Source organism: Cynoglossus semilaevis, chromosome 8 (assembly GCF_000523025.1).
Source record: "Cynoglossus semilaevis isolate Cse_v1.0 chromosome 8, Cse_v1.0, whole genome shotgun sequence".
In the NCBI taxonomy this organism is placed as follows: domain Eukaryota; kingdom Metazoa; phylum Chordata; class Actinopteri; order Pleuronectiformes; family Cynoglossidae; genus Cynoglossus; species Cynoglossus semilaevis.
In genome coordinates this window covers 19,672,819-19,698,463 of record NC_024314.1, presented here as the reverse complement: position 1 = coordinate 19,698,463, position 25,645 = coordinate 19,672,819, and the positions used below count along the sequence as shown (strand labels likewise).

The following is a 25,645-nucleotide window of genomic DNA, read 5'->3' as shown; positions in this document are numbered from 1 at the left end:
CTCGTGGATGCGTGGACTAACTAACTTCACAAATGAAGCGAATGAAAGGTGCGAAATTAATATAACAGATGAAATAACACTGAAAACGCAATATAAACGTTGAAATAAGAACATTAAGTCTAGCCAGACCACAATAATTTAGAATAGCAACAGGAAAATACTTTCTTTTGAAAGACATACCGGAAGTTACGTGGTATTTCTGCTGGTTGGACGGTGATTTGCAGCTGCATAGAAACAGGACGAAGAAGAAGTGAACAGAGGAGGCAGCAACAGGACTGGAGTTAAGCCTACAGTCTCAGCTTCATGCTTCGTCCTGGGCTCCTCTCCTCCTCCTGCCCGCCGCTGATAATACCTTAATATTATTATTTATTATTTTCAATATTGTATATTTAAGAAAAACATGGAGAAAGACAGAAGCGGAGGGAGAAAGAAGGTGACCCAAGTCTCGGAGCTGTATTGCCTGGAGTCGGACATAACCGTGAAAGCTCTGCCTGACCCGCACATCCTCCATGATGACAGAGTGTTGCAAAGTTTATTAACAATCGAGGATAGGTTTTTACCTCAGTGCTCGTACTTTCAGCGGGTCCAGAAGGACATTCAACCCTATATGAGACGAATAGTTGCAGGCTGGATGCACGAGGTTGGTCAGCATTTCATGCATTGATGCTTTAACTGTAATTTTGTTTGTGTATTTGCATATTACAAGCTAATGTCTGGGCTAAGAAAGCGTGTACTTAAGGTCACAGAGACCAATCCTGGATGTTGACCCAATTGACAATTGAATGACAATGACTCACAAATGCGTGGGACGGAGACGGAAATTCCACCACGAAGAGAAAAAAAGACTTCTTAGAAATAGCTTAGCTTACATATTTACACCGGTTCACACCCGCAAACGTGTCGCTTTTCGGTTCTGTAGTCACCGCATACGACAGGAGAAGAGTTTCTTTTCATTTACATAATCAAACCCCGAGTTGTTAAGTTTCCTTCAATTATTCTTTTTTTTTTAATTCCACCGACACTGAAGAAGAACGTGAGGAACAGTGAACGCAGCACAGCACTCTCGTTTTTAATGATAAAACACATACTGTTAGCTAAAAGTCCGTCATCTTAACCGTCGGATTTTAATTTACCATAACCTTTGAACATTTTAAACACATTCAACAAGTGCCATGCTTTTTATTTTATTTTTTATTAATTTTTAATCCTCGAATGCAATGTTGCCGTGGAGAATGAGATTTCACTTAAAAAACAATGTAAACAAATAAAAACCTGTTTGTTTTGTGCATTTCTTATGACTTAATGTTGACAAATCAGTGGAAAACCCTTAGTGTTTAATAAAAATACAAAGCAAGTGATTGATTTAGACCAGTCATTCCAAAAGACTGGGTCGGGTCTTACAGATGGGTCTTGGGATTCATTTCACAATTCCTAATCATTTTATTATTATTATTATTATTGATTTTGTGATCATTTTATTTGCTTTTATTTTCAATGTATGTGGACAACAGTACTTCCTGTTTCACTACCATACAAGCCTGGTGGGTTTTTGTTTTAACAGTAACACGTTCAGAATTGATGCCTGTAGATTATGCTTAGTGATCCAAATGTCTTTGTGCATATTTTATATCCAATTAAATTTGAAAATGAAAATACTGCCTAAAACAGTTTCAATGGACCGTTAAACTCTTACCCTGCAAGACAACCAATGGTCATTTATTGTATGAATCTTTTGCCAAAGGGGTAAAGGAGAACTTTCTTTGGGTACTGCCCCTTATGGGTATGTCTTAAAATGGCCTATATCCGAATGCAAAACCACTGCTGCTGTGTCAAGTAGCATAACTTATGATGGGCTTATTTTACCTTTACTTGTTTTGTCTTTAGTGTAGGAATCCCAACATATATTATAATCATATACAGTAAAGCGTACCTCTGTGTCTCCTTCTAGGTTTGTGAATTGGAGAGGTGCTGTGAGGACGTCTTCCCCTTATCAATTAATTATTTGGACAGGTTTTTAGCAGTAATGCCCACTCGGAAAAGCTTTCTGCAGCTTCTGGCGGCTGTGTGCATGTTCCTGGCCTCCAAGCTAAAAGACAGCAGGCCACTGTCAGCAGAAAAACTCTGCATGTACACAGACAACTCTATCACACTACAGGATCTGCTGGTAAGTAAAAAAAAAAAGAAAACTCATACATTTTTCCACTACAGGATCTGCTGGTAAGTAAAAATTAAAAAAAAAACCTCATTCCTTTTTTTTCTCTGCCACCCTTTAAAGGACCCTAAAGAAGAATTATCATCTTTCTGGATGATTTAATTATATCATTGAATTAATTTGTTTACACAGGAAGTTTCCCTTTTATAGGCCTGTACACAATAGTCACATCCTTCATTGGATCCATGTGGACCAGGGAGGGATGTGATGCCATCTAGTGCCAGTAATACAGCATAGGCTGTGGTTTCAGCATAGAATCAATGGGTTAATATTTTTACTTCATCTAAAAATAAAGAATGAAATATAGTGAAATATCACTATTATTTTGGTAAATACATACTGTGTTTTCTTTATTAATGTTCTGACAGCCAATAAGCCAAAAATATGACTCCACATGCAGGTTTTATCTTTAGTCTTTTTTCTTCTTTTGAGCTTTGTCTGGACAAACCAGACAGGAGAGAGGATGGTGACCTTTTCATTTGGTTGATAAAATTGTAATTTAAAACTGTGTGGAATTTGGGAAGAGATTAAGCACAAGCTGTTTATTTATGACTCAACCAATGGTTTTGCACGCAAGATTTACTGTTTATCAGACAGCCACTGAGTAAACATTTGGAGCCTTGACTAGTTCACCGCCCAAAGGGTTTGACCCGCTTTTTATATTGACCAAAGTGCTGTAACCCTTCGGCTGACAGCGTCCAATGGAGCGGGCAGTTGTAGAAGGAAATAGCATTTGTTATTTTTCAATGCTATATTGTGTCATGAGACTTGTGATCCCTGGATATCCTCACAGGATGCAGCAAAAGCCAGTGAAGGATGCTGCAGCTCTTCCTTGTCATGAACACTGATACACCAGTAGAGGCCGATGACTAACTAATTTACACCGCACTTAACATCTAAATCTTTTGCTAAGAGACGTTAGGAGAATTTCAGAGGAGGGAAGTGTTTCCTACAGCCCAACAACAACCAAAGAACTATCTTCAGCAGGCTGACGAGAGGGTTAGAAGACAACGAAGACCAGTGTCCAGGCAGGACAACCGACAGCTCTGAAGGATTTTGAGAGAAACCAATGCAAATGTGAAAGTCGTCAGGCATTTTAGATGACTAATGATCTCCTGATCGAAAAAAATAACTGGGGCTGTCCCAGCTGCAGAAGGGTTTCGGCTTTTACAACATTTTGGTTACACAGGAAGTGAGGCGATGAGATGAACATAATTGTCATCTGTTCAAGTGTTTTCTAACACCTCGGCGGGTTTCCAGTTGATATGGAGTTAATTGACTAAACTAGTGCCGCAACCCCTCCCTCATCTCCCACACACACACCCATTTGCAGCTCACTTTCAACTTTAATAATAATCTATGTTCATATAATATGCATTCTACAAAACTATCCTCATCGAACAGAGGAAAATAAATGTTCGCACTGTGGGAGAAAGTAAAGAAGAAAATGTAAATTTAAGATTAAATTTTCCATCCTGCATGAGCTCTGCTCCCTTCTAGAGTGGCACCCCCTACTTTGAGAAACACTGGGCTTAACAATGTTAGTGTTAGCCATAAATACTAACTGATTGATTGTACTTTGAGGAGACCGAATGTGTGCTAAAAACATTTAACTGGGGAGGATGGATTCACAGAATACAGTTTGTATCAGGCTAAGATAAGATGGGCTTGATGTTCATAGCAACTGGCTAATGAGTCCACATGTTAAGGAAGTGACTCATCTTAGAGAATTCCACATAGGTGAATGTGAACCTGGACTAATAAAACACCATGTGCAAGGAGGTAGACACCATATGCTACTAGCTTAAATATTAGCAGCATAAACTACCATAAAAAGCTTTGGAAACATTTGGAAATTAGTAATAGCTTTTCTAAAACAAGCAACAATTCAGGTTATCATCAAAATTATCTTGTGTGCCTTTGGGTTTTCAACAAATGGATAAGAGTAATTTTTTTCCTGGAAATAAATGTCCTTGAATCAGAGTTGATGACTTCCTATTACTCATTTAAAAAATGTGAAAGCCAGACAGGAGAAGATGAGTGTCTGTAAACTCATTAAGACCCTGGAAATGAAATCATTTGAAATGAAAGCATTCTGCTCCTCTGCAAACAGACTGGCTCTGTGTGAAGTGTTAGCTCTTTGCCGCAGCCTGTGCAGTGCAAACTCATGGTTGCTGTCTGAGACTTGTGACAGCAAGTGAAGAGCGAGCTCGTTCACTGGCAGGGCCTCAATACCCGGCCAAACTTGTCACATGTTGGCCAAGTGAACACAAGGTACAAGAGGAATCAAGAGTGGCGCGCACACGATATGATACAGTGAGGAGAGAGGAAGAGCACAAATGTTTCTCCCCTTACAGAAAACACTTCCGCTGGAAAACAGAGAATCTGGTCATGGTCCATGGCGGCTTGGCACCGTGCCATTTAACCCTCAGACTGAGTAGGTTTTCATGATGTCTTTCTTTCAGAACTGGGAACTGGTGGTGCTGGGAAAATTGAAGTGGAACATGGCCTCAGTCATTCCAAATGATTTCATAGAGCACATCATACGCAGGCTTCCCCTTCCCAAAGACAATGTGGTGACGATCCGCAAACACACCCTGACATTCATCGCCCTCTGTGCCACAGGTAATGCAGCTACATGTCATTTCATGTGCCTTCAGCATTTCCGTACTCCTAAGTTTACTCGCTTCACATTCACAGGAATATTCCCACACACGCAAACATTCTCCTTTTGTGAGTCATCTCTCTCTGACCTCTTTCTCTGCCTTGGCTGTCTTATCCACTTTTCTCTCCACAGCCTGTGCTGTAAGGGTTTTTTTTTTCTTACAACGGCCCAGCAGCTGCAACAAGCTGCCTCACATGGTCATTTTCACATTTTTTTCTTTTGCTCCACGCCTGAGAAGAAGAAAATCATGTGCGAGCGCTGTGTTTAGATTCACAAATCCTATTTGCTACATTGTTAGTGAACCCGTCAGGTGCAGACGAAATTTGTCCTCAGCTGTTTTATTGACGTAGCAGCATTTAGTTTAAAAAGTCAGGGCAATGATCCAGCAATCTTCCTTCCTCCTCTCTTCCTGGCCTCATGTCCAGAATAAACTCTGGAGGATCTGCAGAAGCACAAACTCATGTCCCCTCTGGCCTCTTCCCCGGGGAATTTTCCTGACATTCCTTTGTCTATATCAGGAATCCCTCTAATATTTTTGTATCCTGGATAGAAGCACCAGTACCCAAAATCACCTTGAACAATCAGCATATCATGCAGCAACCCACTGTCACAAGGCTTCCTTTCATGTGCCACTTCCTCTCAGCTAATTCAGTGAAGGAAATAAATGAAATGAGGTCACTTTACAGCAATAAAAATAACCAGAAATTCCTTCACAGTCCAATCTGGCCATTAAACACCAGTTTACAAGAGCTTGTTATTGCCATCACAAACTCCTTCAATGAATGTCATACCCTGCTCAGCACAGTTTTAGTGTCACACACTTTTTTTTTTTATATTTGGGTGTGTTTCAGTGGTCGCCTCTGCTATTCATAAGCAGCTAGTTATATCCAAGCACAAAGCAGCCACAGTGGAAAAAAGGAGGCCCTTCTGTGGTTCTGCAGTAATGTAAATGTTTGGAGTTTTATATAGAGTCGAGATGTTTTTCTTCTGATGGAGCAGCTCCTCCTATGGACAGCTGCTCCCTGGTGGAGAAGATGGGTGTAGTAAGACAGACAGTTTGATCAAAGCTAACAGGACACTGGCACTGGGTGGCACTGGGCTGCAACTGGGAACGATCCCGTATGTATTGTAATATCAAAGTCTGCTTTTTACACCAGATAACATCCTTATTTTGAAAGTGAAAGGAAGAGACAATCTGGCGTCTTGATACCTGTCAGTTAGGATAGCAGACGTGCAGCTTCTGCCCATAAATACATCCTTATTTTGAAAGTGAAAGGAAGAGACAATCTGGCGTCTTGATACCTGTCAGTTAGGATAGCAGTCGTGCAGTTTCTGTCCATAAATGTCGACTCACTTTTGCAGGGAATAAAATAAATGTAAAAACTCAAATTGCAAAGATTAACACCTTAATGTTTTTGCATTTACCCTGTGTGAGTTTTAGTGCCTTTTCATATGATTAACCTCTAAAATACATAGTACCTGACCAATAACTTGGACTCCATGTTGTTGGTTACTGCCATTAGAATTTGTTGCCTTCCTCAGAGTAATGAAAGAAAGACAGGCTGTGTAGGACATGGCTTCGTGCAGTGACTTTCAGAACAGGTCATGTGATGTGAGCGGAGCGCATCAGTGGAGCTTGTCAATTTTGACAGCCAATCCTGATTTAGCGTAAGTCTTAGTCATTTGAATCAAGTGATATTTAGTATTACTCCCAATTTAAACAATATTTCAGTTCAGTTTGGTCTATTGAAAATCATAATGATTAAATTCCGCAAAATTTAATTCAATTTAGTCGATAAAATGTTTTGTGTACATAAATTCACACACACATTTCTGTTTATGTATGTATATTTACATTTTTTTTCATCTGGTTTTAAATAGTATACTAATGTATCATTGTGTTTCGTCCTCAACGTTTCACCCCAAATAACTTCCTATTTAGTTTTTGTCTTAATTAAACTTAACACTGACCGAGGTCATGCCATTGTTTCCAAAGCTCTACGTTATGTACTTGTAATGGTCATGACGTCAGGTTAGTAGATTACTGTTAATTTTAAAGTAATGGCCTCCACCTGTCAGCAGAGTTGTTTAACTTGATACACTGATACATGCAGTGGTCCACTTACACAAGAATATTGCTTTGTATTGGCAAGACTGTCCAACGTTTGGATGGATTTCTTGGCCTCAAGTGGACTATTGCATGTGTTCTTGACTGGAAAGGGAAAATATTCAGAATCGTGGCGAAAGATGCCTTTGGAGTATCTGAAATAACCCCCCCACCAAAAAAACTACATGACAGGTTTTAATGCTATTGTAAAATAGGCGGTTTAGCTTCCGCAACTAGAAAAAGGCTTGACACATACTTCCCGTACTTTCCTCCCACACAGCAGAGTATTGTTTGCCAGAGCAGCAAGCTTGGGGCTGTGCTAACTGGTTAGTCTTCTGACAGACACTACAAGACTTTTAGACCAAATGACTTTGACAAAATGAGGCAGTTTAAGAGTCCCAAAGGTGAAGGTTGATGATACGGAGTTCTGAAGTGCATCAAAATTTTGTGAGCCTGGTGAAACCCCAGAGAAAGAACTTTAGAACTTTTGAAAATAACTCGTAATGTAAGCTGAGGTCAGTGGTAAAGCTTTGGTCGTATCTTTATGGTCAAGCTGTTTTCTAATAGAACATTCTAATAGAGTTTTCCCATTTAGAGGACAGGTTTAGTGACACTTAATGTACTGTCCAACTTGGCTCACATCTGTTTTCTTGCACTGTGCTTGGTCATGTGGCAAACTGGTTCATTAGCTAGAGTAAATATTTGTTGGATCAGATTATTCAGCTGATAAATCAGGTGAAGATGAATCAAAGGTCGAGCAGGAAAAACCAGAATTTGGATCAGAAAGAGAAAGATGAATCAGTGCAGTGAACAAATCAAATATTGTCATGTTGGTTGGTGTGTTACCACATGTTAAAATAAACAAGTGTTTGTTTCTTCTCTCTCATGATTTAGATGCATTTTATGGATCATTCTGTTATGGATTGGTCACATGTGGACATGGTGACTTCATGAAACATGATGTCATCCATAGCACCGAGGCCAATCACGCCTCCTCTCTTGGTTCTAAACTTTCCCAGTTCTGTAAAAAGACATCATGCAGAAACTTAGTGAACTGAACAGACCATTTTAGGAGATCTCCCAGTGATCAGATAAGACACTTTATGACTGCAAGTCTAGAGTTTCCCACAAAATAGAAATAACTGTTAAGGTAAGGGAAGTTATGAGCTTCTTTAGGAAGCACTTGGCTCTTGGCTTGTGTTGTAATCCCCTTCTGCCTTCTCTGTCCAGGTCTGTTGTCGCTTAGGTCTGTCAGTGTTGGATTTAAACTGAAAGGGAGTCATTCCTGGAACTCATTTCTCAGGGAGTAGGAGGCTGGATACTCTGTTTTTCTAATCAGGGCTGTCGTTTCTATGTAGAAAAACCACGCAGGTTCCTCTGTGCGGCCCCCTCTCTTGAAATCTAGTCTGTGGGAAAGTTGCTCTCAGCCATAGAGATGAACTTCCTCTGGGCTGATTGGTCACTACTTTGTGTCAATGATACAAATGTGAATTCCCTGTTTCATAAAGCTTCTTCCTCACCTTCCAGATGACCGCCTCGCCATGAACCCTCCTTCCATGATCGCCTCTGGCAGTATGGGAGCTGCTGTATGTGGCCTAAAGTTGGAGCAGGTCGACCCCAGTCTCAGTCAAGAAGGTCTCACAGATCTGCTGGCCAAAATCACAAACACAGAGGTGGTGAGTATAACCGTGAGGAGGGTTTTTTAACTCCCACAACCTAATGGTTTAAGTCCTGAACAATGCATCGCGCGTAGGGAGGTTTAATCGTAATCATTGCATCGTCTCACGACAGCTTCGTAAAAGTCTGTCGGTGAATGTCAGCGATGACTTCAATCGTAGCAGATTGAAGCTATTTACTTTTGGTGGAGAGAGAAGGAGAGCGATTCCCACTCTCTATTGGCCGGGGAGCCAGACTGCTGCTATAAAGAGCAGCAGCAGAGGGAACGTCTTCTTGAAAACTCCAAACTTACATTCTTGTGGTAGGACACATGCAATTTCTTCCTATGGCTCCAGCTTTAGCTAATTGCCCCTCCTGGTGGAGAAACAAGGTTGCAAAAAAACCCCAAACATAAGATAACTATGTTTCACCAGAATATTGTCACATAAGCTGTCGTCTGACATTTTTGAAGGACTGACATTGGTTGAAGGTGAAGTTTACTAATATGAAAAGTGTAACGTTTTACCCATTCCATTATGATGCACGTTTAGGCTGTAAAAATAAATGAATTCATCCATTTTAAAATACATTTTCATAGCAGTGTCTGCACCTTTCTCACTGTGTTCTGTGACATCAGAAAATAGAATGCTGTCATTAGAGCTTAGTAGCACCAATCCCCCTTAGCTTGTAGTTGTGGGGTTGCCAGGGCAACACGTAACCCCCCCCACACACACCCCAACAACAGGGCAATCACAACAGACACCCTGACTGCAGTCCATCAGGTTCCAATTATCCGTGCGTTTCAAAGGAATGCCAGCCTCTTTGTGAGCCTCAGTGCATTCTTCATGAGTCCTGCAGAAAGCTCAGTGGGGAAGACCTCCCATGTCTTCACCCTGGAAGGGGATGGTGTGTGTGTGTGTGTGTGTGTGTGTGTGTGTGTGTGGAGGGGAGAAGCTGGTGGGAGGGGGTGGAGAGCATCTGCTTTGTCGCAAGACATGTCCAAAAACATCCGGTCCCACTGACTTGTATTCTGTTTTACACCCAAACTCTGAAGGTCAAAGTGCAGTAGGTTGAGGCCCATTTCCTTTTGGCCTCCTCATGGGACTGACCGCTCTGTCAGGAGGAAGGGTGGAGTGGAGAAAGAGAGTTTTTCTTTCAGATGTGGTTACAGATTTTCTATTAAAGCTCCAAATATTATTTTGATTTCCATGAAATGCAGGAACAGACTAAAAGTGCAAGAATGTAACAATAGTCTGCCAATATGCCTATGAATTTAACCCTACAGATCATAAAACCTTTTAGAAAAGCTCCCTCATCTCTCCCCTCTGACGTCAGCCTCTTGTCCACCATTGAGCTTGGTTCAGTTGGTACCAGTCTGTACTGGCACCTTTTGTTTGGGTCCTGATGCTGCAGACAGGACCACCTACTGTAAATACATAATTCCCCCCTGGAATGCCACGCATGTGACCACAGTTGTTAAATGATTTGTGCACCAGATGTGCCAGACATGAAATCTTGGTAATCAAGATAAACTCTCTGTTCACCTTCCAATGGTCCTTGGTCCAACTGTGCTCTATTTATGTATGATGATGAAGACAAGAGCTAACAAAACATGTTGAAGCTCTGAAGTGACACCAGAACAAGCTCAAACTAGTCAAAGTAAAGCTACAGAACCTATAAATAAATTGTTCAGCAAAGACACATTTTCTATAAAAATGAAAACTACTTTAATTTGATTTAATTTCTTGCTCAGAGGAATGTTCATGAACCGTGTCGCTGCAGAGCTTCTTGAACCTTTAAAATTCCTGTTGAATAGAATTAGCCACACTCAGCTTCTTGTTTTAGCCTTGGTGCTAGCTAATGCCGGCGCTGCTACAGATTGTTTATAAAAAGCCAAACTTATTGCAATGTTTATGGTGAAATTGGTATTTCCTCATCTTAAAATATTGGCAGACCACAATTTGCAAATATAAACAGTTGTCCTCCAACACAATAAGAACATCCAGACACAGAGATTGTTGGTGTAAAAGTAGAGGAGTCATTTATTTTTCAGGTGTTTTAATGTCACTGTAGACTGGTGACCTGTTTGTGAAGGATATCTATTTCTGAGTGGGGAACTTCAGCTTTCCCCATAACCTTTGACAGGAAGCAGAGTGCCATTTTTTACCCTGTAGTTACAGAGGACAATAGCTTTTAAAGTCAAGACTTTTAAAAGCCGCTTAAAAGAATTTGGAGACAACTCATGTTGGCAGTATGGTCGTTGGCTCACTGCCCTCTGGGTCTTGACACACTAAATGAAATGCAGTAAACCCACAACAACTTCTAACCTGGTCGGGTTTCTTTTTCCCCTCATTCAGGACTGTTTGAGGGCCTGCCAGGAGCAAATCGAGCGTGTTCTGGCCAGCAGCCTGCAGCAGGGTCAGCAGCATCGTCAGGAGAACGGCATCAGTGCTGGAAACAAAGCCATGGAGCAGCAGGACCAGTCCAGCACCCCCACAGATGTACGTGATGTCAACTTATGAGCTGCCATCGCCAACACACACAGTTCACACCTGCCTGCCGGTGAAGTAAGCAGAGTGAGTGAGCGAGCGAGGAGCTGCCAGTATCTACATGAATTCACCGCCACAGTGACGGTGTGACAATCTCTGAACTTTGTAGGAAATAGTTACGTTTTTTAGTTTTTCCTCATTAAGCGCCCCCTTCAGTGCCCGGCTGGGTTTACGTTCACCTTTTTTTATATGGGCCACATAAAATCAAACCAGTTATTTAAACAAAGAAAAGTTTAAAAAAAAAATTAATTTCTTGAAAACTTGATAGTGCCTAAGGTTTAACCAGAATGAAAACCTAAATATATTTTCTTACTTGAAAAAAAAAAAATATATCGTAATATGCAATATGCTTATTTCTTTTGATACAACCTAGTAAAAATAGATATGATAAATAATGTATATTCAGCGAGCATTTAGTTCTATTACTCTAGTTCTATCGTTTTAAGCAGACAGTTATCCAGTCACAGTTTTGTCTGGGGTCTCGGTTCCTCATCTGAGAGTCTGTGGGAATGATTGGAATGCTGACAACACAGTACATGGCATTTAAAGAAGCAGGTATACAGTTTAAGGAGTGGGTAGCTGCTCTCTCTGATTATCATACTGGGTGCACCTGTAGCACTGCTGATTATTTATGCTGAAGAGTGCTGGCCAGGAGCGGGCTGGGCCTGCTCACACAGGAAGTACGTTGGGCGGGAAAGGAACAGTGGGTGTGATATAATAAAAAATATTAAGGTTTTTTTTTATATATATGAATATGAAGAGCTGTCACTTTGAATACAAGGTTTGAAAAAATGTCTGTGACCATGGGTGACAGCTTCATTAAAGCAAACTCTGGAGCTTAAAGTTCTGTTTTGCTGATCAAACCAAATGGCCACGTTGATCCAGTCGCAGAAAGATACGAAACAAAAGCATCTGGAAAGTGTCAAATTTTGGATTCAAGAATTTCTTCAGAACCTCAAACATAGGTAGTGAAATTCTCAAGAACCTGAAACACACCACTTTGTTATTACGTCGCAGTTTAGGGGTTTGTAATCCCTCTGTGCCTGCTCACATTGTTCCCTGACATTCCAAAGGAAGAAAGTAACTAAAAGTACATCCTTCACTCTCCATCTAACTTCCTGTTCATGTGAACTGATGGGATGTGTGACACACTACACAACTGAATATCTTAAGGTCTAGTGGGTCACATACATTTTCTTCAAACTTTTTCTTTTTAATTGACAGCCCTTTTATAGCAAAGGCAAATGTCAGAGAGTTAACAGGAGACAAGGTCAGTTATTAAATATCTTGATTTCACTGCTGAAGCCACCAGTATGTTAACAGAACCAGGAAATAGGATTTTAAGGTTTCAGATAGGCTACATTTTTTAATTTCCTGACGTCGGTGTTGCTCCTAAACTTTTGGCACAGCAATGACAGCAGTTGAGTATGAAATGAAAATTGAGCAAAACGCAGGTAAAGATGTGTAGTTAAGTTCATTTTGCCAGTAAAGAAAAGGTTTGTCAAGTTTTTGGAGGTTTGGGAGAAATGAGTGATGATGGAGAGGATTCTTATGTGGGATTTTGAAAGTGATACGCATGTTGAAAAGTGTGGAGATGAACTGATTGTTGGTAGTAAAGAAGCGAGGAAATGAACTTAAGCTATTTAATGTTTTGTGATACTTGAGTGATACACACAGAAGGGGGATTGACTAAAAATAAAAAAAATAATTTCTACTATATTGATCCCATATTTGGGAAATTGTTGCGTCAGCAGCAGATATGCTGTTAATGGTTGGTCTTCAGATTAGTTGGGGTTCGCCACGGTTCCTCCTGATAACAATTTGTTTTTGCCATTTAAATTTTTACATGGAGTGGGCGACGTTAACACAATATTGATGCACTTTGAAAAACACACTCCTTACGGTAAGGGGATGGTTGTTAGGGGAGGATACAGTAGGATGGTAGGTTCATTATATTTTTCTTTTAATTTTAGACTTTCTTTAAATTATTTGATTTGTTTTTTTTTTCCTGGGCTGGATTCCCACGGGGTAACACATGTTATCTTGAAAGCTATGCCTCGACAGGTGAGTAGACGTAGGAAAATCAGTTATAGTTTAGTGTAGTAACTAAAGAATGCCAAGTCACATGTAGACTTTTCTTTTCTTTTTTTTCTGTGCTTTATTTACTTGAAATCTTTTGTTAATTCAATACCAAAACTTTCCAATTATTTTGTCAATATTATTTCTACACATGTACTGTGTTCAAAGTCTTCATGGAAACTGCTCTCTGAACAGAAACAGAAAATAAAATTGCCATTTTTGTGACCTTCTCTCATACAGTATATAGACTTGGGTAAAAAGGGGTTTACATAGTGTGAAAGTTTGTATATGTATATAAAACCATTTTGCCCAAGAGCAAAAAGTGCCACAAAAATCCTCATACTTTCGAATAAAAATTTTGTTTTTTTCAGAATGTGTTCACGCATGTTCGTTGTGCAAAAACCAAATATTTTTTTCCTTTAAAAAAAAAACAAAAAAAGAAGAAAGATGCTTTAAACTGAAAAAAAAGTTCATGCTATTAAATGTTTTGTGTATAATTTGTAATTCCAAAGTGACAAACATAGATTATACACATAAGTCTCTTGCTGCTATGGAGCTTTTTTTTTTCTTCTTCTTGTCTTACACAAAGTTGCCTTATTGTGATTCACTTGTGTGCTGCTATATTATAAATTTTGTATATGTCGTCTTCGCTTCTCTGTTGTATGTGTACTGGAGGGGATGTAACAGTTTGGTGTGGGACTGGAAGTACTTGTGTTTGCCGATCTATTTTGATTAGCATGTTTTTATTCCTCTATTGTTATTTTGATTTTTTTTTTCAGTTTGTTTCTTTATACTCTATCATATTCTTGCTGCTTCTTTGTAATGTTTGTGTACCTCAGGTTAATTTGGATGCATAGAGCGAGAGCCCATCTCATCATTACCTCATCACACTTCATAGCACACGTGTACACACACACACACACACACACACTTTCTATAATTTTTGGACGGGTTTCACTTTTTTCTGTTTGGATGAGAGAACGTACAAGTTAGAATATAAAACATGTTAACCAGATTTTATTGAAGTGTTAAAATGCCTAGACTTTCAAATAGTTTGTTCTATGTACTGGGTGGCAAGACACCATGTGTTATTGCATGTTTATCAGTACTACAGTGACATCTTTTTTCTTTCCTGGAGGGTCAAGATCCTTTCATTGGAATGAAGTGGAATGTCATTCATTTTGGAGGTCCCGTTCAAAATTTAAGCCACAAGAATGTTTTGCCGTTGTTCGGTGTGGTCATGTTTCCAAACTTGTTTTCCACTGTCCCTGTGTGCCATCACACAGGGTACCTCATCAATTTCTCCTCAATAAATTGGCTAAAATCACATTGACAGCGTCATTTGTTCTGTCTTGAAAGCATATTCTTATCTTCTGGTTCCAACCAGAACCAAGATAGACTAGTGGAGAAAACATCGGGACCAAGACACAAGAGAAGCTATTTTAATAGTCTTTGACCAGAATTTAGTCTTAAATTGTTTTCCTCTTTTTGAGAAATATAGATAAAAATGGTAGTAATGCAAATGCAAAGGATAGAGTCAAGGTGGATTCAAGAAGCAAACTGCTTTTTTTTAAAAAAAGGGTTTTTTTTTAAACAGTTTTTTTATGTGATCCAATTGATATCCTCTAAAAAACAAGATGGACTCCAACCTCAAATGCATCAGCTTTGAAATCTATTTTTAATTAGTTATGTATGTAAGAAATGCATAATTGATTATTAAAATCGCTTTAAAAAATTGTCAAAAGATTGTAAAAATCTCAGCTTTTAAAGAATAGCCATATTTTTAGACAAACGTTTTGTGTTGGGCTTTAAAATCTCCGAGGGGAACATATTTACGGAAGTGACCACAACTCTGGGTATTTCCAAATGTGAAGTATAAGCTTCTGATGAGGAACCATCATTAATTTACTATTTATAATTATTTATCCTTTTAGAACGCTTTTATTTTTGCCGTATGACGGAAGAGCTTTACTTTTGCCTGAAACTACATCCGCCTGAACTAGGGCGCACTTTGATGACGTCGTTACGCAGTTGGAAGTGAACTCCGAATATTTTACTGAACAGTTGCTCAAGATGTTGAGGTTTAGTTTAACGCTCGTAAGACAGTAAGTTGATATTTTTACACTCTGTTTTCTTTTACTTCATCTTAGGGCACAAACGCGACTGAACATGTGTTTTTTTTATATCTGTACATTTAAATATTAACGAGTAAGATGGCGACTCAATTTGAAACTGTTACCAGAAACAAGACTTGATTAACTTTCCAATTCCTTTTGATTTTGGCCTATATTTCTGTTTTGTTGTTGGCCCAGTCCAAACATTTTTAAAACGTATCTATTGTCATTCTTGTCTTTATTCAGTGGGGAAACGTACTACAACAGACAAAAACTTCTGCAAGGTATGTGAATTAACACTTTGAAGCTGAACGTATTCTTTGCGTAGTTTTTAAAATAAATTATAAACTTCTACATAGAAATATATTTTGCATGTGCTGTTATTTTTAAAAATAAATAATAACAAGGTTAACACCGGTAAAATGTGACTTGTAAGTGGATAGTGTACGTCGTATGGACAGCTGGAGTTTAAGGTTTCTAACCCAATTTTTATAACGTTTATAAAAGGGAAAATGACACTAAATGAACACAATGACACACAGCACAAACTCAGTGTAAAGTGTTAAACTCCTGAACACATTTAGAAGTATTACCACAAAAAATCTCACAAATTTTAAAAATGATGCAGATCTTGCTTTAATGTGCATAGTGTTAAGTTGGAAATTCTGGATTTGTGCTTGCAGGTCAAGGTGTCGACACACCCCTGTCAGAGACTGGTGTGCTACAGGCCGAAGCGGCAGGACAGTACCTCAAAGACATAACATTCAGCAACGTGTTCTCCAGTAACCTGCAACGAGCCAGACATGTAAGATGAGTGTAATGATGAGCGTTACAGAGATATCACTCTCGTCATTCCAAATCCGGAATCTGTTTTTTTTTTTTACCTAAAGGTTATGTAATACAATTTAGTTTGAACCCTGTTACATCACCCATTTAGAGATGACAATCTTTTTAAACAATGTCCTCCTGCCTTGTTTTATCATCAATTTCCTCTAAATGGAAATATCTTCTACTTCTACTTCTTCTACTTTCTATTTACCAAGATTTTTGGTGGTCAGATAGAGGTAGTAGCTATTGAAATAATAAACCATAATAATAAATGATTTGAGCAAATAATTATGTCATTTAAATCAAGTAAAAGTAGCCACATTTGCTCTAGATTCTTGTTTGTACTTTGCATGATTGACAGCTTGAGTTGTGGTGTTGCCTTAGGTGATTGAGACTAAATTACAAGTCAAAACTGTCTGTTTATGCTGTAAACAATTGAGTCGTAGCCTTTTGTCCCAATAAACTGTGGATGAGCCTTTACTATTTTCCCACATTTGTGTTTAATTAAGTTTAATTTCTAGTGAACATATACTGCAGTAAAACCAGTTTAAATTCACAGTAAATTATTAAAGAAAAGGGGAAAAACAGGATGTGCAGGAAATGACTTAGGGAATGATTTTGTGATGACATGGCGTTGACTCAGTGATGCTCACCAAATTATGAATGTATGTTTTTTTTTGTTTTTGTTTTTATTGTAAACTTGACTCAGTCATTTCCATGCAACATTTCCTCTGCAGACAGCTGAAATCATTGTGGGGAACAACACTCACTCTTCAGGCATGGACATGGTGTTGGAGCCATTACTCAGAGAAAGAGTAAGAGCTGGTTGTTTTGTCTTCTACATGTGCTGTACAAAAGACAATATCAGATGCTGATAGCATCAGTCTGAAAGAGCTTTGAGTTACTTTTCTGTTGTTCACACAGAGTTTTGGCGTCGCCGAAGGGCATCCAAAAGAGAATTTGAAGAACATGGCCAACGCTGCGGGTCAGTCCTGTCGTGACTACACTCCACCAGGAGGAGAAACTTTGGGTCAGGTGAGTCAGATCAAGTCCTGATTTTAATTCCTGCTTTAACAGCTAAACGACATGACTTGGAAGTGTTTTGAGAAGAAGTGACTCAAGTGTTATTTTAAAGGGCGGTTTGTGCCAAAAAGAAAATTCAACTGTTGGGTCCAATATGATGTGGGCTAATGTCACTGTCTACCATAGCCAGTGCACTTAAGCCAAAGTCAAAAACAACCAATTATTACCCACAAATATATACTGCAAGTTTCTCTTTCTGGCATACTTTAGAGAGCTTTGTGGAAGTTTCTTTGTTTAATGATAAATGGTTTTATTATAGTAAGATAAGAGAGTCGTAGTATCTTCATACAGCGTTCTGTATGGACTTATCATCAATGTTGAAGAAAAAAAAAAACCTAAAAAAACTCATTGAATGCATTGCTTATACAACAGCGCCCTACAGTGTTCATATTTGACATTGCATTTTGATGCCCGATTTTGGCTGCAGGTTTAAATGCAGTAGAATTTTCTATTAGATGGTCTTTCAAATAGTTAAACTCAGGTCTGTGGTTTACAATATATTTTTGGCTTTTATGTAAATGACCAAAATGACTACAATTAATTTAGACAGATTAACTCATTTGTAAAAATTTAAAAATAAATATTTTAAATATTGTAAATATTATTTTAAAAGCAAAACCTGGAGTGGAAACCTCTACTCTCAACAAAAATAGTTTGATCTCTCAGCTCTGGATGATGTCACCTTGTTTCAGGTGAAGCTGCGATTCAAAAAATTCCTCAAAATCCTTTTCAAGCAAATGTTGGAGGAACATGGCTCGTCCGGGTCAGATGCATCCCCTGGATTATCAGAAGGGGTCACTGACCACGGGGTGGCGGCGGCCGCTTCCTCAGACTGCAATTCTTGTGTAAATGAAGGTCTGCACGGGGTCTCGATACACACGCTGGTGGTCAGTCACGGCGCCTTCATCCGCGTAGCTGTCAGACACTTTGTGGAGGACCTGAAGTGCTCGGTGCCTCCAGAAGTCAAGGTGTCTCAGCTCATGTCTCCCTGTCCAAACACAGGTATTTGCCGCTTTATTATTACTGTAAGCCAGTCGGAGTCTGGCCCAGTCCTCCACGAAGCACGGTGTATCTTCACCAACAGAAAGAACCATCTGGAAAACATCCCCACTGAATAGTGTAGATCGGGAGTGTAGAAAATATCAAACTAAGACAACACCCAAGGGGCCCTTGGCTCTCCTGCAATATCTATGACTAAAAATTAGTCAATGCAAATAAATACAAATAAATAAAATTAGCATTTCTTCAACTGACAGTCGTCTTCAACCTAAATAAATGATCAATATGCTTTAAGCCCAAAAACACAACTATAAAGTAAATACTTGAATTCTTCATCACTGAACTGACTCTTTTAAAGCCTCACTTTTAAAGTGTAAGAGTACACTTTCTTTAACTTATTTAAACCTGTATACAGAGGTGTGCAGTTTCTGTACATGTGACATGTACAGTATAGTGAAACCATCATTACATCCAATGGTAAATGATTTTACCTCAAGTGAATGAGCAGATCAAAGTACAGGGCATTTCACATTGTCATTGTGTTCATCAAATCTGTAGATTAGAATAAAGGTGCAGTACTGTATAACGCCAGTAGACCTGAAAGTCATACCATGTTTACAGAAATGCCTCATTTTGTTAAATATACCAAAGTCAGACTATTTATTGTTGTATTATTGTCCGATGGTGCAGCTGCTCACTACATTCAACAGTGCAATATCAAGTGGGATTATTTAATCTCTTGGTTTCTATTTTTGGGGTGAAATCACTTTTGGAGTAATTGTGTTTTTTTATTTTATTTTGAAGGGACCTCAATAATGACAGGTGTTTTTAAAGCTCCTGTTCCGACGTTTATTAGTCACTTTATTCTGTTTGAGTCGGTGCCGAGGATTCAATCCTGAACTACATAATATATTGTAATCTATTTATGTTTTTAATGTTGTCAATAAACACAAAATCATATTGGATAGAGGTGCTGTGAATTGATGAAACTAAACCAGTGGTTCCCAACCTTTTTTGGCTTGTGACGGCATTTTGACATCACAAATTTCTGGCAAAACCAGACATTTTTTTTTGCGCCAGCTCAGATATTTCTATATACTTGATTTTTGAAGAAAAAAAAGTTTTTAATTTGATCATTTGTGAACAAATAGAGTTGTTTACGGTTGTGTGTGGTGTTTTGTAATTAGTTGAAAAATATTTTTATCAGTAATTCTTTAATGAATTATTAGACATTTCAGGAAGTTAAGTTGATCCAAGTTTTTTTTAAGTATGTTTAATGTCAAACTTTTAAAAACAGTTGTCTCTAAAGCAATTCCTTAATTTTATTATTTTTGATTTATTGACTTTTGGAGAGTAACTGAAGCTGATGGATTTGTACACAGTCTCGCTGAATGACATGGCAGTTCTCCATGAGTTAAAGCTGGCAAAGACAACACATTTTTGTTGATTCTACCAAAGTCAGACTGTTTAATGTTGATTGTGCGGATTGACAGATGGATAAATAAGGTCAACTGATGATGGATGGATACTAATACTTATAGCTCAGGGATGGGAGGATGTAGTAGATGGATAGACGCGTAGTATATACTAAAGTAGACAGAGTGGAGAGGAATGATGAATATCTAGATTGAGCAATGATTTGATGCTGTCATTGGTTGTGTAGACAGTGTGCGTATATATATGTGTATATATGTGTGTATGTGTATGTATATATATGTATGTATATATGTATATGTATGTACTATATATGTATATGTGTGTGTGTGTGTGTGTGTGTGTGTGTGTGTGTGTGTGTAATCTCATAGTTTCCATATTAAAGGCTTATTGGCGTACTATACAAACAACACACAACACCGCTCACTTTCTGATCAGGATTTTATTTTTGTCCCAAATTCAAGCAACGGCTCTCCAATCGCGACATCTACTCGTACATTCAATGGCATACTGTGTTTATTTACACTGAGCATCCTCATAAATACCATAAATAACACTCAAGGAATGTTTTTTTTTTTAAATAAATAAATACTTCTTTTTTGATATCAGGATCACTGCTCTGTAAATGTTGTTTACCCTGTTGTCCTGTTCCTTCAAGTCATGAATTACTACTGTTGGCAATCACACAACACACACAAATCAAACGTAACAACACAAGTGACTCAAATGACATGTAGTTAAGGAATAGTAGTAATAAAAATTCAAAGTCTTTGCAGTAAAACTAACCCATATCTATATTTTCACTTGCGTAGGAATTTTAAAATATAGATGGAACCTAGTTTAAACTCTACTAAAAGCGCATTTTCATTCTATACATGTATATGTTAGGGCTGTCACTTTTTATGGAGGGATCAAATTTCTTCAAGTATATCTCAGACAACTTAAGGCTCTGTGATCTGTTCCCTAAAATTGACACAAAGCCAATATATGTTGCAGGTGGCTGTGATGTTTTTTGAGTTTAAGGGACGTACCTGATGTTTGGAAAAAGTGACAGCCCTAGTTTAGGGTTTTATTTAACAATAGTTTGACACTAATTGACAACCCTCTCTGTCCCAAAAACGTTTGGTCAAGTCACATTAGTCTTGGAAAAAACAACAACTTGGTTTTCCAGACCAGCTGTAAAAACCTCAAAATAAAAAAACTCAGAATAATTCAGAGATTTTCTCTCACTGTATGTTTTCTCTCACTTTTTGATTATTTTTTGTGTACTTTGAATTATTTACCGTCATATCTTTATCACATAGCTGTTGTTCAGACCTGTTTTCATCGAGTAAATCCTCCACCAACCTCAAAACTTGATTAGTATTGGACTAAATGTAAATGAACAATGACTGAAATCCAATAAAAATCATGATAAATCATCATCAATCACTGGTTACACCTGATACCAAGTGATGCTAAATGAAGCTCAATAGAAGTAAGATAAGGTGGATTTGAATTTCCAAGACAAGAAAACTGTGCAAAAGGGCTGCAAGTCAAGTCTAATGTTTTGTACATTCACATTAGGGCTGCGATCACTCATTAAATAATATCATTGTACTAAATTACTTCATTAATCCCTAGTGTTTTTGCAGTTGACAATATTTTGAAATTCTCTTCAAATCAAAACAAGTACACAAGATTTTTTCCTCCACCTTAAATGTCAAGTGTGTCATAATTAGTAAACAAAAATGTTAGGGTTCTATAGAAAAGGGGCCCTCAGTTTGACCCTCCCTTTCCCCGGGAACATAGTTGGCGTTTACTATGAAGTATTCTTTCACAACTCTCCCCACTTCCACCCTTTCAACCATTTCCTGTCTGTTCTTCCTTTGGTTTCAACTCTGTATTTGTAAAGTGTGTAGGAGGAGCAAGCCGCTGTTTACTCGAAAGCGTGGCATGTCGGTTGGGACTGCTGTTGACACGTGTCAACACAAGATGGCAGCATCCATAAAATAAGAGCGTGGGCTGAACGACGCAAGAGGTTAACCTCAGCAATGGTTGTCAAACTACTGTTGTATAGTAAGTGTACCACCAATGGTATTTGGTCTCTCTCTGGTGGTATGTGGGACCATTAGGGTGTATTAGGTTCGTTGTTCAATACTCTTGTTTGGTGTTGCTCATACTGGTGGTACCTGGAGAGACTCGTGAATTCGTACATTTAAGTCAAATGCCATGCTTATTTCAAACACGTTAGGGATTAGAACCCTTAACCCTTTGCCTTATGGAGTTATGGTTGTTCTGCCTCCAATTATCACACACTTTACGTTTAAGAGAGAGTAGGTTTTTGTTTCTTTGCCACCGTGGAATGTCTTTGGTTTGCGGAAGAGAAAATCTAAGCATATACATACATATATGTGTATACGTATCAGATATTGTCCATCTAGCTAAAAAGTCATCAAAGAAAAATATATATTCATCAGGTTAATTGATAATGAAAATAATCTTTATACAGTTGTAGCCCCACATTCAGTGTATAAACACACGACGTTTCTGACAGGTTGACCGTAGGAAATGTTTGTTAGCTAAGACACTGTGGATTACCATGCTACATGAATCGCTTTAGTACGCGTTGTTGATGGTTAAAGGATTGACGGCGTCACTCAATAGTTAACTTTGAAATTTCACCTGTTACGTCACCCCATGACCCCGAATCCCCGTGGGCTGCCTGGGTTGGACCAGTGCGCATTCCAAGGGTCGTGGGAGGACGGAGCCTGCTGGTTCTCCCGAGATACGTTACGCCCGTCGTCCCCGACCTCCGTCTCCACCTCGGTCTCCACCTCCAGGTCCGTGTCGTCCTCCGGCATGGCCCGGGAGTCCGAGCCGCCCTCTGTCTGACCCTGTTGGACGTTGTTGGGATCAGCTGGATCCACAAGCTCGTTGCGCTTCCCCCTGTGCTGCAGGAGACGGTCCAGTGGCACCGTGTTCCTTTTGGGAAGGAACAGGGAGGTCTGGGGCAGGTTCTGACCCACGGAGTACACCTGTCGGGAGCCCTCCAGGTTGAACAGGATGCCGGTCCTGATGGAGTAGTACACGTCCCGGTTGTTTTCCAGGAGCTTGTGGTTGAACAGACAGTCGTCCCTCAGACAGATCGGCTAAAATGAGGAAGAATGAGGGAAGAGGCTTCAACTTAAAACTGTCATAAACGGATAAAAACGTATCTATTTTAGTACTAAAATGCTGTTAAGTTCGCGCGTAAAGAACAACGTGTGGTAAATGTCGGGGCCAAAAAGCATAATATAAATGTAAGATTAAAACCATGCATAATTTTGCAACAAATCCAATTTCGTTGAAGTAAAATCTACTATGTGTCCTGCGCACGACATACTGTTTAAACAAATTTTAAAATTGATATTTTGTATTTATCAATAATGTTCTAATATCAGTATCTCGACAAATTTTGAGTTTGGCGAAACGAAAAACTGTGATGAGTTCCAGGTACCTACAGATCCAGTAAAACTCGACTGCTTTAATGGAGAAAACTGGTTTCCATTAATTCGTTAAACTTGATAAAAGCAAGCAATAAAGCATTTCATGTGATGCGTAGGAAAAGAGAAAAATTAGATGATGGGTTCTTGTGCGTAATTTTGGTGCGTAAAACCCGTGCGTAAAACCCGTGCGTAAAAAGATTCGCACACAAAAAGTAAATGAAAGATTACAAAAAATCTTTTAGAAAGTTTGGAGAACCAGAGTCGGTCACTCGAGCGATATTTTATTAACTCTAATAAATCGTAACGATTAACGAATAATCGGTGTGATATTGAGAGAGTGACTTACTGAGCTGAACGGTCTGCCCTCCACATCCATACACAGGTAACGGCTGCTTTTGACACCAAGGATGGCGACGCGCTCCCTGGTTTCAGCTTTCAAAAGAATAACACCTGAAAATGAGAAAGTTAAAAACAAAAAAAGTTAGAGGACAAACTTTCAACTGCAAAAAACAAAAACAAAAAAACAAACCTGAAATACAACAACAACAACAACAACCGACGCACTTACTGTATGAGCTCCTGACTGTGCTTTTACACACTGTGCCATCCAGTCTGATCTCCAAGTAGAAGTTGTTGAGATCCGTGGAGGTCTGCAGGTGGACGTATCTCCTCGGATTTCCCCAGTTGGATCCGACCAGCGGGGATGGATTCGGGGCCGTTTCTCCGAGAGGAAACCCCTGGAGGAGAGCGAGCAGGAGTGCCAGCAGAGTGTCCCTCGTCCCCAGTCTCTTGTTGATGTCCATCCTGGAGCCAAACTTTACGCTTTTCCGACCACGAGCTACTGGGAGCTTTCAGATGCTGCGTCGTGAACTCAACCCAGACTTTGGAGAGAGTTCCTATTTAAAGCCCCCCGAGTGCCACTTCCTTTGCGTAAAAAACAGAAACTCGCCCCCAAAGCAGATGTGCGGGTTTGGAGCAGCGGAAGGGCCACTTCCACCTCTGTCTGTTTACCCCCCTGCTGTCGGTCAGACAACATGAGTCGTATTTTTGGTGACACGTGTTGACTCGTCCACCAAACATCGTGGGCTATTTCCTAATGCCACACAGTTTACCGAATTCTGGTTTTTGTTTGGATCGCAATCATTGTGCGTTAAAGAATTTACAGCAAAACGAACGTTTATCTGTAACACGTTTTGTTTTTGTCAGGTCAGGGTTAGGTGTTCTATCATATAGATGTATAGAAACCAAAGCTACTTCATCAACCGTGAAGTAATTGCGATTATGACAATATTTAATGTCTGCAAGCTTTGTGTAAATGTGCAGGCACCTGCATATGTCAGCATTTCCACTTTGAGCCAACAGAGGGAGCCACCTTCTCATTTTAGACACAGAGCTTCGGTAGTCGGTGGCCTGAAATTTCAAAGGGTTGTTTAAAGTAAAATATGAATATAAAACCTGACAGTGTATCACATTACTTTTACAGATTTTACCATATTAACATAATCTATGCGAGCAAAGAAAATTCCGCTTCAGCCAAATGGCAAATTTCATTTGATTCATTAATAACAATTAGTCAAATCTTCTGGGAATGTCTCCTGGAAAAAAATCATGACATAGACCCATGTTTTTAGGTTTAGTTGATGTTTAGTCTTACGTCAACTAAACCTAAAACATGTCATGATTTTTTACAATTTTTAGTCTTACGTCAACTAAACCTAAAACAGGATTTTTTACAATTTCAGAATAGGACAGTGTGACCTTTGTACTTTTGTACTGACAATTTGCAAATTCTAGAACTGAAGGACATAAGATGTAAATATTGTTTAAAAAAATGTTCTAGTGCCACATTGTGGTCACAGTAAGTGCTACAAGTCAGAATCTACCCTCTACTCTTATGTTGCTGTTGCCGCATGTAATTGCTTTCATAGTTTGCTGTGTCAGAGAAGGCAGGGTAACCTGACTTCATCCTGACCTCTACCACCTTCAGACCTCCTGTCTAGACGCAGCTGCATCCTTGGCATTTGTTTTTTCATAGTCAAACGTCTTTGGTCAGCAGATTTGGCTGATGTTTGAGTAGCTGTCATTCAAGAAGTACTGGAAATGTCTGTGGTGATTAATCAAAGTGTGCTGTCCAAGGCCAGATTTTTGCAAAATCGTAAACATTCTCTATACAGGTCAGGTCAGGTCTATGTAATGCTGAAGGTGTATCATGACAATAATGATGTATTATCGCCTCTGGAAAATGCCTACCCCATCTTTAATGATCACTCAGAGTCCTTGAATCTGGTCCAAGTTAAAGAGTCACCACAACAACAGTCGTAACAGTATTGCTTGAACCGCTTTATGTACATATTGAAGGCAGGATATTCATTTGTTATTGGGTTTCCGTCACATCCAGAGCTCATAGAACAGCAGAAATAAATACAGTTTACTCACCAGCAGTTAAAAAACA

At 39.1% G+C, this 25,645-nt stretch overlaps 3 protein-coding genes across 3 annotated transcripts; 2 read left to right on the top strand and 1 right to left on the bottom strand.

Moving 5' to 3' along the window:
- Positions 1-222: 222 nt before the first annotated feature.
- ccnd2b (cyclin D2, b) lies at positions 223-14,597 on the top strand. Its single transcript, XM_008315589.3, has 5 exons — positions 223-640; positions 1,949-2,164; positions 4,678-4,837; positions 8,512-8,660; positions 10,998-14,597. Exons 1-5 carry the CDS (start codon positions 401-403, stop codon positions 11,160-11,162), a joined length of 930 nt encoding a protein of 309 aa, XP_008313811.1. The 5' UTR covers positions 223-400; the 3' UTR covers positions 11,163-14,597.
- Positions 14,598-15,218: 621 nt separating this feature from the next.
- Positions 15,219-19,257, top strand: tigarb (TP53 induced glycolysis regulatory phosphatase b). The gene is made up of 6 exons (XM_008315585.3): positions 15,219-15,373; positions 15,629-15,666; positions 16,066-16,187; positions 16,948-17,025; positions 17,135-17,245; positions 17,986-19,257. Exons 1-6 carry the CDS (start codon positions 15,342-15,344, stop codon positions 18,409-18,411), a joined length of 807 nt encoding a protein of 268 aa, XP_008313807.1. The 5' UTR covers positions 15,219-15,341; the 3' UTR covers positions 18,412-19,257.
- An 817-nt stretch (positions 19,258-20,074) lies between these two features.
- On the bottom strand, positions 20,075-24,859 carry fgf23 (fibroblast growth factor 23). Its single transcript, XM_008315632.3, has 3 exons — positions 23,762-24,859; positions 23,540-23,643; positions 20,075-22,857 (listed from the first exon to the last, which is right to left on the bottom strand). Exons 1-3 carry the CDS (start codon positions 23,994-23,996, stop codon positions 22,399-22,401), a joined length of 798 nt encoding a protein of 265 aa, XP_008313854.1. The 5' UTR covers positions 23,997-24,859; the 3' UTR covers positions 20,075-22,398.
- Between the last annotated feature and the right edge of the window lie 786 nt (positions 24,860-25,645).

What these genes read in the sequence shown, in the direction of transcription:
- ccnd2b (XM_008315589.3), top strand. Translation starts at nt 401, where the DNA reads ATGGAGAAAGACAGAAGCGGAGGGAGAAAGAAGGTGACCCAAGTCTCG. An exon ending in TTGCAGGCTGGATGCACGAG is followed by an intron (nt 641 to 1,948) that starts GTTGGTCAGCAT and finishes GTCTCCTTCTAG; the next exon opens with GTTTGTGAATTGGAGAGGTG. An exon ending in TCACACTACAGGATCTGCTG is followed by an intron (nt 2,165 to 4,677) that starts GTAAGTAAAAAA and finishes TCTTTCTTTCAG; the next exon opens with AACTGGGAACTGGTGGTGCT.
- tigarb (XM_008315585.3), top strand. Translation starts at nt 15,342, where the DNA reads ATGTTGAGGTTTAGTTTAACGCTCGTAAGACA. An exon ending in AGTTTAACGCTCGTAAGACA is followed by an intron (nt 15,374 to 15,628) that starts GTAAGTTGATAT and finishes GTCTTTATTCAG; the next exon opens with TGGGGAAACGTACTACAACA. An exon ending in GAGGAGAAACTTTGGGTCAG is followed by an intron (nt 17,246 to 17,985) that starts GTGAGTCAGATC and finishes ACCTTGTTTCAG; the next exon opens with GTGAAGCTGCGATTCAAAAA.
- fgf23 (XM_008315632.3), bottom strand. Translation starts at nt 23,996, where the DNA reads ATGGACATCAACAAGAGACTGGGGACGAGGGACACTCTGCTGGCACTC. An exon ending in CACAGTCAGGAGCTCATACA is followed by an intron (nt 23,644 to 23,761) that starts GTAAGTGCGTCG and finishes TCTCATTTTCAG; the next exon opens with GTGTTATTCTTTTGAAAGCT. An exon ending in AGGGCAGACCGTTCAGCTCA is followed by an intron (nt 22,858 to 23,539) that starts GTAAGTCACTCT and finishes TCCTCATTTTAG; the next exon opens with CCGATCTGTCTGAGGGACGA.